This window comes from Gymnodraco acuticeps, unplaced genomic scaffold (genome assembly GCF_902827175.1).
Source record: "Gymnodraco acuticeps unplaced genomic scaffold, fGymAcu1.1, whole genome shotgun sequence".
In the NCBI taxonomy this organism is placed as follows: domain Eukaryota; kingdom Metazoa; phylum Chordata; class Actinopteri; order Perciformes; family Bathydraconidae; genus Gymnodraco; species Gymnodraco acuticeps.
The window spans coordinates 103,767-122,698 of NW_022992052.1; the positions used below are offsets into that span (position 1 = coordinate 103,767).

At 42.5% G+C, this 18,932-nt stretch overlaps 1 protein-coding gene across 2 annotated transcripts in view; it reads right to left on the minus strand.

The window, feature by feature from the left end:
• The window catches only part of slc12a2 (solute carrier family 12 member 2), a 91,307-nt gene that overhangs the window by 25,115 nt on the left and 47,260 nt on the right, over positions 1-18,932 (minus strand). For both annotated transcript variants that reach the window (XR_004567639.1, XM_034202019.1), the window contains exons 18-24: positions 17,739-17,845; positions 16,738-16,817; positions 16,359-16,499; positions 13,492-13,539; positions 11,413-11,535; positions 10,088-10,199; positions 4,188-4,274 (exon numbers count right to left, since the gene is read on the minus strand). Coding sequence is in view for 1 of the 2 variants with exons in the window: in XM_034202019.1 (XP_034057910.1) it covers positions 4,188-4,274; positions 10,088-10,199; positions 11,413-11,535; positions 13,492-13,539; positions 16,359-16,499; positions 16,738-16,817; positions 17,739-17,845 (698 nt within the window). In the remaining variant the exon portion in view is untranslated. The remainder of the gene's footprint in view (positions 1-4,187; positions 4,275-10,087; positions 10,200-11,412; positions 11,536-13,491; positions 13,540-16,358; positions 16,500-16,737; positions 16,818-17,738; positions 17,846-18,932) is intronic.

Below are 18,932 nucleotides of genomic sequence, written 5' to 3' on the forward strand. Positions count from 1 at the left end.
GATTTTTGGCCAGACAGGCAAACGATGACATGAAATCATTGGAAATCGACGAGCGGGCTCGATATATGGTTAAATATAGCAGTTGGCGATCGATGTCCACAGATGAGTACGTCACTTTACGGCCCCGCCCACTTTTGGGGGAAACAACGCTGTCATTTGAACGGCGATCGAGCCTGAAGCCACAGAGCTCTTCTGTTACCGTCCTTTCTTCTTAGAGGAAGTACAGAAACACTGAACTCTGGATTTGTTTTAATGTTTGAGGTGCAATAAACGACAGCAGCTTGTTGGCATGATAAAACTATTATCTTCCGCCTCGCTCATGAGAGTAACAGCTGGCGAAATTACAGCCTCGCTTACTGATTTTAATTTAACCATATATCGAGCCCACTCGTCGATTTCAAATGATTTAATGTAATTGTTTGCCTGACTGGCCATCGTAACCCGGCGCTTTGAAGATCAGAAAATCCACGGTTTTAAACACATTTTGATCGGATTGGCCAAAACTTCAGAATGTGTATTGACCGCCATTCAAATGACAGCGTTGTTTTCCCCCAAAAGTGGGCGGGGCCGTAACTTTCGCCCGGAAGTGACGTAGGTGTTACTCTCATGTATCCCTAATGGAGCAAAATGAAGAACCGAACTGAAATCTATGGACAAATCTACAACAGTGAAAGCAATTTGTGATGATGTATTCGTCTGTGTTTTATCTGTTGTGACTTTGTTCATGCTGCCACCAGGTCGCTCTTGGAAAAGAGATTGTACCTGGTTTAATAAAGGCTATATATGATCAGCTGACCAAAGCAACGCTGTTCTGGATCCAGATGAATAAAGTAGGATAGTAATAGTTTTAATATATGTCACCAACTCATTTATAAAATATTGTTCTTGTCTGTTCGAAGCAATCTGAAGTCTTATATAAGCCTCTGCCTCTCCTGCGGATGTTATGTCTCCACCCAGACACATGGGGGGGCAAACACTCCTCCATCTATCATCAAGTGAGCTGCTTGATACAAATGTTTTTTCTATCTTGGTCCTTTTTAGTGTTAGAAATGATTCCTATTGGTTACAGTACAGTATTGGTTTCCACCTTCTAAACGCGACAGATATGCAAACCCTAAACTCTACATCGTGATGAAGGAGCATGCGGCCTTTAGGGGATTTTTGACATGTCTACTCTATGCTTTTTTAAAAGTTTGTTTGCATGTCTTTTACTGGTAACTGTATTCTGTGTGAAATTGGCCAAATGTGAAGCACTTTGAACGGCACTTATTGAATGAAAGGTGCTATACAAATAAAGATTACTGTTATTATTATATTATCTAGGGTATTTATATTGATCTGTCTAAAGACACGCAGGACATGTTGTGGTGCTCGTGTCTTTATTAGAGACACGTCTTCATTCCTAATGTCCTCAAATACTTCATCTCATTTGCTTCAAGTAAAATAAATGAAAAAGACAAAGTAGAAGCATCTGGAACATCTTCGTAAGAGAAAGCAGAATAAGTGTTTTTAGCAGAGTAGCAACATTATGTCATTGTACTGATTGCATTAGCGCCGTGTCAGCCTGCATGGTGACTAAAGTGACCGTAACCACGACATGTCAGCCTGCATGGTGACTAAAGTGACCGTAACCACGACATGTCAGCCTGCATGGTGACTAAAGTGACCGTAACCACGACATGTCAGCCTGCATGGTGACTAAAGTGACCGTAACCACGACATGTCAGCCTGCATGGTGACTAAAGTGACCGTAACCACGACATGTCAGCCTGCATGGTGACTAAAGTGACAGTAACCACGACATGTCAGCCTGCATGGTGACTAAAGTGACAGTAACCACGACATGTCAGCCTGCATGGTGACTAAAGTGACCGTAACCACGACATGTCAGCCTGCATGGTGACTAAAGTGACCGTAACCACGACATGTCAGCCTGCATGGTGACTAAAGTGACCGTAACCACGACATGTCAGCCTGCATGGTGACTAAAGTGACCGTAACCACGACATGTCAGCCTGCATGGTGACTAAAGTGACAGTAACCACGACATGTCAGCCTGCATGGTGACTAAAGTGACCGTAACCACGACATGTCAGCCTGCATGGTGACTAAAGTGACCGTAACCACGACATGTCAGCCTGCATGGTGACTAAAGTGACCGTAACCACGACATGTCAGCCTGCATGGTGACTAAAGTGACCGTAACCACGACATGTCAGCCTGCATGGTGACTAAAGTGACCGTAACCACGACATGTCAGCCTGCATGGTGACTAAAGTGACCGTAACCACGACATGTCAGCCTGCATGGTGACTAAAGTGACCGTAACCACGACATGTCAGCCTGCATGGTGACTAAAGTGACCGTAACCACGACATGTCAGCCTGCATGGTGACTAAAGTGACAGTAACCACGACATGTCAGCCTGCATGGTGACTAAAGTGACAGTAACCACGACATGTCAGCCTGCATGGTGACTAAAGTGACCGTAACCACGACATGTCAGCCTGCATGGTGACTAAAGTGACCGTAACCACGACATGTCAGCCTGCATGGTGACTAAAGTGACCGTAACCACGACATGTCAGCCTGCATGGTGACTAAAGTGACCGTAACCACGACATGTCAGCCTGCATGGTGACTAAAGTGACAGTAACCACGACATGTCAGCCTGCATGGTGACTAAAGTGACCGTAACCACGACATGTCAGCCTGCATGGTGACTAAAGTGACCGTAACCACGACATGTCAGCCTGCATGGTGACTAAAGTGACCGTAACCACGACATGTCAGCCTGCATGGTGACTAAAGTGACCGTAACCACGACATGTCAGCCTGCATGGTGACTAAGTGACAGTAACCACGACATGTCAGCCTGCATGGTGACTAAAGTGACCGTAACCACGACATGTCAGCCTGCATGGTGACTAAAGTGACAGTAACCACGACATGTCAGCCTGCATGGTGACTAAAGTGACAGTAACCACGACATGTCAGCCTGCATGGTGACTAAAGTGACCGTAACCACGACATGTCAGCCTGCATGGTGACCTAAAGTGACCGTAACCACGACATGTCAGCCTGCATGGTGACTAAAGTGACAGTAACCACGACATGTCAGCCTGCATGGTGACTAAAGTGACAGTAACCACGACATGTCAGCCTGCATGGTGACTAAAGTGACCGTAACCACGACATGTCAGCCTGCATGGTGACTAAAGTGACAGTAACCACGACATGTCAGCCTGCATGGTGACTAAAGTGACCGTAACCACGACATGTCAGCCTGCATGGTGACTAAAGTGACAGTAACCACGACATGTCAGCCTGCATGGTGACTAAAGTGACAGTAACCACGACATGTCAGCCTGCATGGTGACTAAAGTGACAGTAACCACGACGTGTCAGCCTGCATGGTGACTAAAGTGACAGTAACCACGACATGTCAGCCTGCATGGTGACTAAAGTGACAGTAACCACGACATGTCAGCCTGCATGGTGACTAAAGTGACAGTAACCACGACATGTCAGCCTGCATGGTGACTAAAGTGACAGTAACCACGACATGTCAGCCTGCATGGTGACTAAAGTGACAGTAACCACGACATGTCAGCCTGCATGGTGACTAAAGTGACAGTAACCACGACATGTCAGCCTGCATGGAGACTAAAGTGACAGTAACCACGACATGTCAGCCTGCATGGTGACTAAAGTGACCGTAACCACGACATGTCAGCCTGCATGGTGACTAAAGTGACAGTAACCACGACATGTCAGCCTGCATGGTGACTAAAGTGACCGTAACCACGACATGTCAGCCTGCATGGTGACTAAAGTGACAGTAACCACGACATGTCAGCCTGCATGGTGACTAAAGTGACAGTAACCACGACATGTCAGCCTGCATGGTGACTAAAGTGACAGTAACCACGACATGTCAGCCTGCATGGTGACTAAAGTGACAGTAACCACGACATGTCAGCCTGCATGGTGACTAAAGTGACAGTAACCACGACATGTCAGCCTGCATGGTGACTAAAGTGACCGTAACCACGACATGTCAGCCTGCATGGTGACTAAAGTGACAGTAACCACGACATGTCAGCCTGCATGGTGACTAAAATGCGAACAGAGGAACGATGGTATGAGAACGTAGCAAAGCTCAAAGGCCTGAGGTGAAGACTTACTGCTCCTTCTTGGGCTTGGTGTTGATGTCTCCCAGCACGGTGATATCGGAGAAGTCTATCCTGAACTTGCTCAGCAGAGTGGCCATCCTGCAGAGAACAAAAAACACAGAGCTTTAGGAGAGATCCTGCAGATCTGAGTCACCCTGCAGGCAGCCAATAGCTGCGTTTCAACATGGAGCTAGTGGGGGGGGGGGGGGGGGGGGGGGAGGCAGGGGGGACAGCTTTAGAGAGAGATAACACTGGCATTCTGGGTACGAGAGGCATTTCCTTTTGCTACAACGTCTGCAAGCTCAGGGCTTTAAGGGAGATCAAACTGTTTGTTGTTACACGATGTAACAAATACAACATGTTGACATTTTCCAGACACTCCATTTAGAGACAAAACATTAAAGATACACTTATAAACAAGCATATGATAAATATGATACTTCTTTTTGAAGCTGTTGAAGCTCATTGCATAGAGAGGCGAAGTCCCTCCCTTTCCTCCATGGGATCTTATTTCAGAAAAAGTATGTATTGAAGTCGACGGAGAGAGAAAGATTATCTTTCGATCCCGTTTGAATTGTGCCACGAATTACACACATGATGTTTGTCAATTTAAAAGATAATTTTAAAGTCAAAATGTTTTAAATGTGTCGTAAAACTGTGAAGTAACACTTTGTTAGTGTGAAACCGCTCAATGAACTACATCTCCCGTCTCGCTCCACACACCAAGACGGCCGTCACGTTGGAACATTTCACTTCTTTCTTTCAGAACGAGGCGGAAAGTATTAAAAGAGGTGGAAATCACTGCAAGTCTGGGCACGTTGAGAGCTGTGCATACACACAAGGGGAGTTAGTCGGTTCGTGAGAGCCAGCATGCGGGACCGGGACTCTGGGATTTGTAGTCTTTCTAGATGCGTATTTTTCATAGTCTTATATTTCAACAGTTTTACGACAAACTGTGACTTTTTTCACATGGAAATTATTATTTAAATTGACAAACATCATATGTGTAATTCGTGGCACAATTCAAACAGGATGGAAAGATAATCTTTCTCTCTCCATTGACTTCAATACATACTTTTTCCGAAATAAGGTCCCATGGGTCGGAAGTAGATGGGCGGGACTTCGCCTCTCTATTGCTTTAACAGTCTGCTTCAGTCTCAGAGCTAAAGAGAAATATTCCTCTGAGGAGTTGACCGAGCCAACAGAGAGATTTAATGCAAACACTCACTCTGTAATGACGACAAACATGTGATTTTTTAGCCTATAAAAAGATTATTTTTGTTCCATTCTGTATAAAAACTATTGTAAGTGTGGTAAAAAAAATGTTTTATTGAAATGTAGGTGAACCGAATTAATTAAAATAATTCAGGATACAAAATATTTTAAGGAGATATACACTGCACTCTACTCGCCCATTGTATATTGTCAGATATGGGTTTGATGTGTGGTTATAAGTGTAGTTCACACACACACACACACACACACACACATAAAGTGCACTCTCACACAGAGATAAAAGGCTCGGTCAGTAGCACCGATTGAATCCAACAGAAGAGGAATGAGGCAGCTGACAATGAGAGATTCTCTGTCAAGAGGTTTATGTTTGTATCCAGGGTTCATACACTTTTTCACCAATGATTTTCAATGACTTCTCCATGACCTTTACCTAATTTTCCATGACCAAAAACATTACTCTTTCTCAGCGGTACCACTGAAAATGGGTTATTTTCACATGGAACAGGAAAATAAGCAAAATACCGCGACAGTTAAATGCCATTTTACGTTTCATTACTATACGATACAGTATTTATCATCATTATAGTATTACTATTTAGGCGATTAGATAAAATATAAATTATATTTGATGCAACTTTAGTTACATTTCCATGACTTTGGGAAAAATATTGTTTTCCATAACTTTTCCAGGGCCTGGAATTAGCATTTTGAATTTCCATGACTATTCCAGGTTTTGAATGACCGTAAGAACCCTGTGTATAGATAGATGCTACTGTCAATACTATAGTGTGAATATGTTTTTGAAATAGGCTTATTTCTTTTTTCAAGAGCTCTTGGATATCCACCTTGTGTTATGAGTTCAGGATGTGGCTAACCTAGCTTAGCATAAGACTGGAAGCAGGGGGAACTAAAGCTCACTGACTAACATTTTGAAATCTGCAATAAGTATTTGTGCTTTTTAATAGATAGTATTGTCCTCGTAGTGAGAGTACATGTTCCTGGAATACTGGAATACTTGGCGAATGGATAAACTGACATATTTGTTCCTTAAAATATTAAACAAACAGTACATGTACATGTGAGCTTCAGTCGTTTGAGGGTTTCAGTATTTTAACTAGCTAATAGGGGTGTAACGGTACACGTACCCGTACCGAAATTATTCGGTACGGGCCCTTCGGTTCGGTACAGGTGTGTACCGAAGTGTACCGAACGAATATAACGTTAAACGTAAAAAATTGAGAACGTGAACAACTTTTTGGAAGTAATCTCAGGTGCTGCGTCGCAGCATTCAGAGTAATTTACTCACATTGGGTTCAACGCGTCATAGAGCGAGCAAGTCATTTCATTGGATGAGAGGCATACTATGAGAGCTGGTCAGAGGGATGCGTTCAAATGTAGTCAGTAATTTGAGGAACTGTCGAAATGGCGAACGCAGATAAAGTTGAGCTCGAAAATCCTCCAGCATCATTGAAGTCTCCGGTTTGAGAACATTTTGGTTTCGCAGTTACGTACAAGGATGAAGGACAAAGACAGGTGGACCGAACCAAAGCTGTTTGTCGGCATTGTTCAACTAAAATTGGTTACGCGGCTGGCAATACATGAAACTTGCACACTCATTTGAAAAGGCATCACCCGAACGTGAATATCACCGGTACCAAAAGAAAAAAGACTGAAGTGCAAACCCAACTCCCGCTAGCATGTAAGCCTCCACCACTCGCAGAAAGTTCAGACCGAGCCAAAGCTGTTACAAACACCAAATATCCTTATGTTGCCATGTTAGCAAAGCGCTACCTGGCTGTATCTGCTACCTCTGTCCCTAGCGAGAGGGTGTTCTCCACAGCAGGAGACATTGTTAGTGCCAGCAGATCTGCCCTTTCGGCAAGCAATGTGGACAAGTTCATCTTTCTTTAAAAAAAACATGAAAATACAATGACAAGCAAGTCCTAATGTCAAGCTGGCTGCTTAGGAACTAGTACAGTTCAGTTCAAATACAGATTATTTCAGTGAATCGAAAAGCTGCACCTTAATGTTTATTTTATTTTATATTTTTTTTAGTGAAGATTCACAGTTTAATAAAAAATAAAAAACCCAAAACTAATAGTTTATGTTTTGTGAGTACTAGTAGCCTACAGTAAAGTTCAAATACAGATTATTTCAGTTCATCGAAATGCTGCACCTTAATGTTTATTTTATTATATTTTGTATTTATTTGAGTGAATACATTATTCACAGTTTAATAATAAAAAAAAAATATATATATATGTTTTATTTTGTGAAAAAAATTCTGCTGTACCGAAAACGTACCGAACCGAACCGTGACCAAAAAACCGAGGTACGTACCGAACCGAAAGGTTTGTGAACCGTTACACCCCTACTAGCTAAGCTAACTGTTTCCCTCTGCTTCCAGTCTGTATGCTAAGCTAAGCTAACCACAACCTCACTTAAACTCTGTACATAAACATGGAATAAATATTGCTGTGTCACAGTAGCAAAGAAAGCTTTACCTCAAAAGCTTTTATGGACAATTAGCAAACATAGAATTACTGTAGAGTCAATAGAGTTGAAGTGTTTGTCCACTCCACATAACGTTATATAAGCAAAGACAAACCATAATATTGAGTAATTAGATTATATGAGAAAACTTCTCCCCACAATAACAAGGAAATGACCATTACGGCCACAGACTGACATTTGTGACGAGGATTGAATCCAGAGGGACGAAAGCTGACAGGAAGTTCACATGCTGAGCTGCTGCTGCGCCTCACAGCTGGCTGCTCTGTTTACTCTGTCTATTTACAGCCTTTCTTAAGTGCTTTCCACCACTTTCTAGTCTGGGTTGGAACATTGCAAATTGATCTCATTACTTACAAGGCAAGAATATTCTCAGCTCATATATATATATTCCACTTAATTAACAGAGACTTTAAACGTGTTGTCGACTAAAGATTCAGTTAACGTTTAGTTGCCTTTACTTCCTGTGCACGCATCGTTAGGGCGGGTGGTAATTACATTTAACTTTAGATTATGGTATGGTATGCTTACAAGGCTTTTGAAAACAGGATCATCAACAAAAACAATAGGGGTGTTGAAATTAATTGTTTCTACGATGCGGACGTGGGCGATTCTGCATCGATGCAGTGACAGAACATAATCGATTATAGCGTAGTAACGTTGCTTCCTGATTTTCCGGCCGCGGCTTTACAATAAAGATTTTTTTTCTGTCGCTTGAATATCAAATCGGTCGGTGACGCAGAGAACAGGGAACAGACGTGACAGCGACTCCAAACACGGAGCTGCTTTATCCACCAACACAAGAACACCAGTCCAGAACCAACAGCAGAAGGACCCGCTCTGAATCACTCCGCGTCGCTGCGGCTCAGACACACAGGGATTTATGTTTTTTTTAAATACTCGCGTTACAACCATGTCAGGTTTTTGGTGGATTTAATCAAGTCTTGGATTGCAGAGTATGAATGTCCTCTTGCTATTTTCAGACGATATATACGGGTGTAAAGTTTGTGAAGGCAGGAGGAAAGCTTCCGCTCACCGTCTCCTCTGTTCCTCTAAGCCCCGCCCCCCCCTGAAAATAATGAGTGACAGGCTGATAGTGACCCGATAGAAACGCTATTATTCACTTAATCACTGATTGAGATATGAAGCTAACTTAGTCTCATACATTCATGGGATTTATGGAACAGGAAGACAGAGAATGTAAGTGTGCACCCACATGCACTATTTTAGTTTTTATATGCTGTTGTAAATACTCCTGCTGTGTTCAGACTCAAGTCCTGTGTGTGATGCCTCATTCAGGACATTCTGCAGAAGCATTAGTTTTTAAGGATGGAACAACTTCACACACAGATATAGGGAGGCTAGAGCTATGCAATCGATTTATTATGGTTTATAAATGAATGTCAAGACATTTATGTTATTGATTTCTGAAGCACTTTCTAAATAATAAAAAGAGAGTTCATATGTATTTACTGCATGTATTCATTGATGAAAAAGAAGCCATGTGCAGTAATATAGATAATTGAGGATGCAACGCACGATGCATCGTGATATCGAATCGAAGACGGGATAATCGTAATCGAGTCGTGAGACCAGTGAAGATGCACAGCCCTAAAAAACAAACATTGTGCTGCTTTCTGTTTTACTGTTCTTGTTTCGTCTCGTGTTCAAACCCCTTTAGTTTATAGAGCTGTGTGTTTGCCTCTCACTTCCCATCACTTCCTTTTTAAATAAGTTGTCCTGCCAGTTTCATGATCAACTTGACACCTCTCTGTGCTTCCCGGGAACTACATGTTCCCCATATTAAAACGTTTTAGAATTAAAAATGTTCGTGATTAGAAACCATGTTTTTTCTCAGCTGTACACGAGGGCCATCGGTGACCTCTGTCAGTCAGGGTCAGTATTCAGAATGCATGTTAGACAAGTTGCACATCATTACATCGGGATATTAAAGGGAACATGTCAACATATAGTATGAATGTGTGAGCAGGAGGGGGGGCGAGGTGCTGAAGGGAAAGCAGGCATATTATATCTATTTCCTTCAAAGTAATAATTGCTCTAAACAAAAAGGGTTAGGATCTGCAGGTACTTGATCAAAGTGAGTCACAGCTTTACCACCTGCACATTGTGCTTAAGTTAACCCTTAAATGTGACTCATCACTTACGCTCGGCGGTCGTGGTCGATCCTGTTGATCTTTCCTCCGATGAAGACGCGGATCTTGCAGTCCTTCCACCTCTTCTTGTTGGTCAGCAGGTAGGGGATGAGCAGGGTCAGACCTGGAGACATCACACACACACCGGCCTGTTTATCCCTCAGCAGAGTGTGATAGAACACACTGTCACATTTCGCAGTGTGTTCAACACCCTTCATGACTGCATACGCCCCGCTGGGCTCTCACACACACCCAAAATCACTCTGCCCAATAAAGAGCATACGGCTCCGTCAGCTCCACTGATCGTCTCATCGCTGATGGATCTTTCTCACAGCGGGGGGGAGTTTTCATTTCCCTGTCATCAATCTAAATTCTAAAAATCTATTTGCTGTATACCACTTGGTACAAGCATCTTTTGGTAACATGTTTATATGCAAAATGTTAACATGTGAATTGAAGAGAATCATTTATTTGTAGACATTAATTGGTTACTCGAATGCACATTTTTTAATGTATTATATTTCTATGGACACTAAGCTCAAAGCAAAGTTAAATGAGGCAGAAAGCATAGCGTAAAAAAATGAAAAGGATTTTTTGATCAAATAACTTGAATCCTATGTTGAATTTACTTCATCATCATTATTTTAAATACATTTCAAATTGTACAAAAAAAAACCCAGAACATCTTGAGTCCGAAGGTAAGAATTAAACACATTTACAGAGAGTGAAATAATAATCCAATGCCAACAAATTAAATGATACATTTTACAAGATACTAAAATAAAGTTATACTTTTCAGATAAGGTTCAACAGATGGCTCAGTCAGTCGGGGCTTGGACTGGGAGCTGTAGGGTCGCCGGTTCAAGTCCCCGACCAGACCTAACATATGGCGTGTGGACTGCTACTTGGAGAGGTCCCAGTTCACCTCCTGCCCTGCCGTGGTGCCCTTGAGCAAGTCACCGGACACCCCCCTCACTCCCATTGCTCCCCGGGCGCTGTGCAATAGCTGCCCACTGCTCCTAGTGCTAGACTCCTGGTACTAGGATGGGTTAAATACAGAGAACACATGTCACTGTGTGCTCTGCATGTGAGACCGAGGGTTTTCATCCCTCCCAATTCTATTCTATGTTCGTTTTGACTCTGAACAAAAATGCTTAGCCTTCTGACAGATTCGTTTTAATTTGCCGACAAAAGGGGTGATGCATTGTTTGCCCGCCTTGGAAACTCAAAAAACATGAAATGGGCGTTATTCTCAAGCAGTGGAAACTAGAGCCTTGCGTCTCACAGCTTTTGGACTACAGTCGAGCAGATGGGTATGTTAGATGACTGAGACTCACCTCCATCGTCAAACAGCCACCACACGTCCACGGTGCCTTTCCCCTGCTTCTGCTGGAACTGCTGACTGGCCGCCAGGAGCCTCTGGTCGGACACGTTCAGCGGCATGGTGGGGCTCCTCTTGTCTGCACACATACAACACAGCAGAGATGACTTTAGATGGCAAAATAAAACAAGTACTAGTTAGGGGAAGTCAGGTTGGACAGTAAGAAAGTATCCCATGTTAGGATCAGTCATGAAAGGACAGGATGTTAGCTGATCAGTAGCATTGTGTTGCTTTGTGTTTGGAAAGATAAAAGGTGTCAATGTAAGCACTTAAACATACTAGCGAAAGATCTAATAAAAAAAGAAAAAGGCAACTCAGCACTAGCTCGATCGGTGTTTCCCCTCTACAGATCTAATATATATATATATCTAATATATATATCTAAGTGATTTTCCAGTCACTTCCTAAAGTTAGATGCACCACACTGTACCAGCAGTTAGTATTTAATGTTACATGTTACGTTTAACAAAGCATCAAAGTAAGAAGGGGAAAGAGACACAAATGTTTTCAGAAGCATTTTATAGTGTAAGTTTGTAGATTCATTTCCCATCTTCCAGCCTGGCATCTTCCAGCCTATACGATAAAAAACTAATAGCTTCAGTGTCTCCAAGTTCATTTGAGTGATGCAATGAATAATGTATTATAAAGTATCCGGTCATGGACTGGTTTCAACTGAAGACAACACCCTCACATTGCTTGTTTCTTTAAGCCAAAGCTATTGTATTATATAAGGAAATGCAGCAAAACCTCGCATTTAATGTTTGTTTATTTGCCTGTTTATATCCATGATGTTATGAGATGAGCAGACACTAGCTGCCATGAAGTTGATGGTCATTTTGAATTTGTACATTTGTGTGAGTTTAAAGTCTAGTGTTAGAGCCATTTTCTGTGTTGACAATGAGATCAGAAGGAACTTTCTTCCTGGAGATCTCGTTGTTATTGTGGACGATTCGGCTCCCAGAAACTCCTGGGTGCTAGGACGGATTCTGAAGACCCTGCCAGGAAGTAAAGGGCTTGTCCGAAGTGTTCTAGTTAAAACAAAAACAAGTGTTTTACAGAGGCCTGTCAACAAACTCTGTTTGCTCCTGGAAGCTGGAGATTAAGTGGACTACTACTGGCTGAAGCTTGAAAAATCTCATCTATGAACTCTGACAAGAAGAAAATGAATATTTGTTTTGAATATTGGCTCTATTTATTATTTGTTGTAATTGCTATATTCTATGCAATTAGGGGCTGGAATGTTAGAGCCATTTTCTGTGTTGACAATGAGTATTATTTTCTTATTAATTTAGATCTTAATATATTCTTTCCATTTATGTATTAGTACCGACTTAAATATTCAGAGAAAAACCTTGATTTACTGCGAGCCACACCTGTGATATAAGGAAGGGGTGGGACTGAGCGTGAGGAGGAAATTGTCTCCAGCAATGAACGGGGAATCGGAACAGTCATTGACCTCATGTTACACTGATCGTTTTGTTTGTTTAAATATATGGAAGTAAATAAATCGGCCGAGGAAGGCAAAGGAATCAGCGCCTACAGAGCTTTATTTGGATGGTTTTTAACGTGTGAGTCAAGAAGCGGATCCCTGTTGACGTGGCACAGTTTTTAAATATCCCACAAGAATGGGCCACGACATCTAGATATCTGATGGTTGATCTTAATGAACACAGGGGAAACAGACACAGGAGAGCTTCCTGTCACACAGCCGTCACCAGAGAAGAAGCAGCAGCAGCAGGCGAGACACACTGAAGACCAGAGGAGGAAAAGTGAAATGTTGGCACACACAACATTTAATACTTGGAAGGCACTATCACACACAGCTTCAGTGCTACAAGCCGGAGACTGTTAAGAGAGCAGGAGGAAGAGGAGAGAAGGCAAAACGTTATTCCCCAAAGCCGAGAAGATTGACGTGGAGAGACGAGACAGACAGCAGGGAGAGGACGGCATGTTAATACAGTCCAAACAGAGCGAGGCGATAGGAAGAGAGCAGAAAGACAAGGATTAGGGCAACACAGTAAAGTGGAAATCCTGCCTTTTTTCAACAGGGGCCGAGTTGGAGCTTTGCCATCGTCCTCTTCATCTGTGGGACAAAAGAAGAGGGAACAAACTCTGAATTAAGGTGAAATGTTGATGTGCCGTCAACTTACAACCCCCACGATGAAGTTGCAACAGCACAGTTATTAAATGTATAATGACACACACCGCTATCTGTGAGCTTTGTGCTGACTCAAGATCTCTGAAACCTCTCAGGCCATTTGCAGACTCACGCTAACAGAGTGGTGCAGTGAGGATTTTTTTTTATTATAGGCGGACCCTAAGTTAGCATAACATAATAAAAAAAGCAATTGAGTATTGCAGAGAATAATATCTGTGACAAACACATATTCATGATATTTAGTTTGGCAGGTTAATCTCCACATATTAACACCACTTTATGATATTTGAATGTAAAATAAATCGTAACAAGATAATACGGAACTGCATGATGGTCACATGACTTCACATCAACTACGCTAAGCTACAGACGGCTAATGTTGGGCTATAATGGAACTACAGCACGGTCACATGGCTTCACATCACCACCGCTAAGCTACAGGCGGCTAATGTTGGGCTATAAGGGAACTACAGCACGGTCACATGACTTCACGTCACCACCGCTAAGCTAAAGGCGGCTAATGTTGGGCTATAAAGGAACTACAGCATGGTCACATGGCTTCACATCACCACCGCTAAGCTAAAGGTGGCTAATGTTGGGCTATAAAGGAACTACAGCACGGTCACATGGCTTCACATCACCACCGCTAAGCTAAAGGTGGCTAATGTTGGGCTATAAAGCAACTACAGCACGGTCACATGGCTTCACATCACCACCGCTAAGCTAAAGGTGGCTAATGTTATGCTATAAAGGAACTACAGCACAGTCACATGACTTCACGTCACCACCGCTAAGCTAAAGGTGGCTAATGTTATGCTATAAAGGAACTACAGCACAGTCACATGACTTCACGTCACCACCGCTAAGCTAAAGGCGGCTAATGTTGGGCTATAAAGGAACTACAACACGGTCACTTGGCTTCACATCACCACCGCTAAGCTAAAGGCGGCTAATGTTGGGCTATAAAGGAACTACAGCACGGTCACATGGCTTCACATCACCACCGCTAAGCTAAAGGCGGCTAATGTTGGGCTATAAAAGGAACTACAGCACGGTCACATGGCTTCACGTCACCACCGCTAAGCTAAAGGTGGCTAATGTTAGGCGTGATGACGTTAAGTTGTCTCATTCAGACATGTAGAAGCTTCTGATATTCAGAAGTGGGGAATTTATTGACGTATTTTATGTTGTAGAACACAACGTAGATATCTCTTCAACTTGTGTTAACCACAGACCTTATTTCAACCAAAAGCTGAGACGAGGTGACTTGAAGTGGTAGAATGCTGACTCATTTCAGATTTTAAGGACTGATTCCTGCACCCCCAGACATGCAAGGGTACTAAATCTACTGTTCCAATATCCTGGCTCTACGCCTGGTTTCAGATGAAATTCTCACAGAGCGTGAGTGTGATTCAGAGTGGAATGAAATGTGCACACAGTGTGTTAATGACGGCTCAGGCTGGGACTAAGAGGATTACCCAAATCAAAGCATTCACCTTGACTACACCAGACCAACAGTGTGTGTGTGGCCCCTCAGTTTGGTTACACATTAGTGATTACAACTACAGACACATTCATATTCCTGTAGTACAACTCATTACTGAGCGACAACAGACAAACATGGGAAGACATTTGAGTTTATGGAAATGATCATTGAAGCAGGAGCTAAACAGAAAACTGTCTCAGAGATATTCTGGGGAATAGAACTCAAGTTGAAATGTGATAAGTAGATTTGGGTGACATTTAGTCAGGGGAATTTGTTGAACAGATTGAATATTGTACCTGTACTTCAACCATAAATGTAATGACATCATTTTGTCCTGCGTCCACGGAGCTCATCCCACAACAAGACAATACAATAAGCCTGATCCGTGTCCATAAAGCTTGATCAAATGTAACAACAATACCATATTATTATGAAATACTCTTAAGAAACGTCATGACTCCAGACTGGACGGTGGGGGGTTCTGGGAACACTTTGTTTGTTTGCTCAAAGTTGTGTGGGTGGCACTAATACATCCTGTGGGACCACTGGAGTCATGGGTCGCTGAGGACACTTCCTGTGTGTGTGTGTGTGTGTGTGTGTGTGTGTGTGTGTGTGTGTGTGTGTGTGTGTGTGTGTGTGTGTGTGTGTGTGTGTGTGTGTGTGTGTGTGTGTAGAGGGACAACAAAGGCAGCCATTGATAGATTAAGGGGGATCTCAGAGAATTGTGTTAAACTGATTTCCTGGGGGAAAGCCGTCCTCTCTACAGTATTTATATTTCTCCAATCAGCATCAATATTCATAATTTCACTCTTTTTAACTTTCCAAATTTGATCAGCTGCTTGTAAAGCATGTGACAGGCCCTAAACAATAATAGAGATGCTTTAAATAATACATGTTGACAGGAGAGGTGGAAGAAGTACTCTTATCTTGTACTCGAGTAAAAGTAGAAGTACTCAGATCTTGTTCTTGAGTAAAAGTAGAAGTACTCAGATCTTGTACTCGAGTAAAAGTAGAAGTACTCAGATCTTGTACTCGAGTAAAAGCAGAAGTACTCAGATCTTGTACTCGAGTAAAAGCAGAAGTACTCAGATCTTGTACTCGAGTAAAAGTAGAAGTACTCAGATCTTGTACTCGAGTAAAAGCAGAAGTACTCAGATCTTGTACTCGAGTAAAAGTAGAAGTACCAGAGTGTAGGAATACTCTGTTACAAGTAAGAGTATTTCCCTGCATGGTAGATAAGTGTGAAGGTTAAAGCTACCTTTCTGCGGGGCGGGGCTGTTCTGCAGGCTGGTGGCTTTGGAGGAGGGTTTGGATGAGTCAGCGTCAGAGTCTTTGCTGGTGTCGATGGACACGATCACATCCTTCATCCCCGACTTCTCCTGGGAGGACAGCAGCTCATCTGGGAGGAAGTGAACAGATCGAGAGGATGGTGGGAATAAGACAAAGTGAGGGTGAGTTCAAAACAACAACAATTAGATTAGAGAACAATATGGTTGTTGGCTTTCAAATTGATTATTTGACTTGTGACATTGAAAACGTATGGCATATTGTGTTAAACGTCAAATATTACACATCATATATATCTGAACGCTTCCCTGACCATGTTGTGTGTGTGTGTGTGTGTGTGTGTTTTATACCTTGTCCTTGGATATGAGACACATCGAGCCCCTCCTTCAGGCGCAGAATGACAGCACCAAACTGGAAGTCAAAGGCATCACTGGGGAGGAGAACAGAGAAATCAAAACATTTAAAATCAGCAGTGGTTAAAACAAAGAGAGACCGAATGATGGACAGTTCAACAGGAGGACAGATGGGACAGCAGGTTCACACATGAAGGGAGAGAGGGTGGTGTGGACTCTGCGTCTCAGCGGAGGGAGAGGGCACATTGCTGAGAGATTAGCGTGATTTTAATGAAGCATCCCTGGCCTTCAGCTCTAATGCAGTAATCCCTTAATGTTACAATCAGTAACTCCTTCACTCACATAACTGCTGCTGGGAAACAGGCTTCACAAGGGGGGGACCCTGTTCTGTTCACAGAGCACCAGCAGTACTAACTTCTAGGTCAAAGTGACGATTGCGTGTCCTAACCCTGAGCCTCACTAATGGACATTACAGTATCTCAAAGGGCCCTAGACCTTCTCTCACTGGGCCAAAGACCTGCATTTGTTGATAACACACCTCATCATTATACTCAATTACTTCAGAACTTGACATTTAAAGGGGCCGTATTATGCTCCTTGGGGTTTTCCCTCTCCTGTAGTGTGTTCTATAGGTTTGTGTGCATGTAAATGGCCTGAAGATGGCATTGAAGACAATCATTTATGTTTAGACATTAATTGGTAACTTGAATGCACATTCAGGGCAGAAAGCACATAGCTTATGACAAAAACAATAGTTCTCCCAGTAGTTTTTGATCAAATAACTTAAATCCTGTGTGGAATTTACTAAATAAATATGTTAAATACATCTCAAATTGTACAAAAAAACCTAATCTAAAAGGGTAAGAACTAAACAAAGTCATTTACAGGGAGGGAAATAATAATCTAATCCAGATACAAAAATACATTTTCAATTTTTTGTTGTTGCAAAGGCTAAACCCCTGTGTTTCCTCCAGGGAGTTTCTCTAGGCTCCACCTACTGGATCATGCTGATGTAGGTCTCCACGTTCATCATGTCTCCGTCCCTCCAGTCGTTCTTGAAGCCCATCACCAGCATGTTGGGCTTCAGGCGGCCCAGACCAGCAGCCTGGAGAGGGACGAGAAATCAAACTCAATCATTCCTGCACTCGGATTCAACAAGGCTGGATACATTCCTAGGAGTGATGTGTCCTCAGCTAGCATGAACACATATATTTAGACTCCCACATACACCATCCCGCTGCCACAAATACTCACTATAGCAAATGTAGATGAATCAGCAGTTTAAAATAGTCCCAAATTATCTCCAGTTTGAGCAGCGTTAGACAAAAAATGACTGTTTTTAGAATGAAACTATACTCATGTGATGCTCATTAGTAACCAATGGGCATGGAGATTAGAGTAGGGAAAGATTAAGAGAAACACATTTTGATTTGAGTCTTTCCATGAGTTGTAGGCAACAACAAAATATAAAATAATCCCAACAGGGGGTGATTTCTGTCATTTGTGTTTTCCCAATTCTTCATTCCTTTTGGAAACTATTTAAACAGTTTATATCTAACAGATGAGAGTAACACCTACGTCACTTCCGGGCGAAAATTACGGCCCCGCTCACTTTTGGGGGAAAACAACGCTGTCATTTGAATGGCGGTCAATACACATTCTGAAGTTTTTGCCAATCCGATCAGAAGTGAAAGAAAACCGTGGATTTTCTGATCTTCAAAGAGCCTGGTTACGATGGCCAGACAGGCAAACAATTACATTAAATCATTGGAAATCGACGATCGGGCTCGATATATGGTTGAATTCAAATCAGTAGGCGAGGCTGTAATTTCTCCAGCTGTTACTCTCATGAGCGAGGCAGAAGATAATAGTTTTATCATGCCAACAAGCTGCTGTGTCGTTTATTGCATCTCAAACATTAAAACAAATCCAGAGTTCAGTGTTTCTGGACTTCCTCTAAGAAGAAAGGACAGTAACAGAAGAGCTCTGTGGCTTCAGGTTCGATCGCCGTTCAAATGACAGCGTTGTTTCCCACAAAAGTGGGTGGGGCCGTAAAGTGACGTAGATGTTACTCTCATCTGTGGACATCGATCGCCAACTGCTATATTTAACCATATATCGAGCCCGCTCGTCGATTTCAAATGGCTTGATTGCCTGTCTGGCCATCGTGATCGGGCTCTTTGAAGATCCAC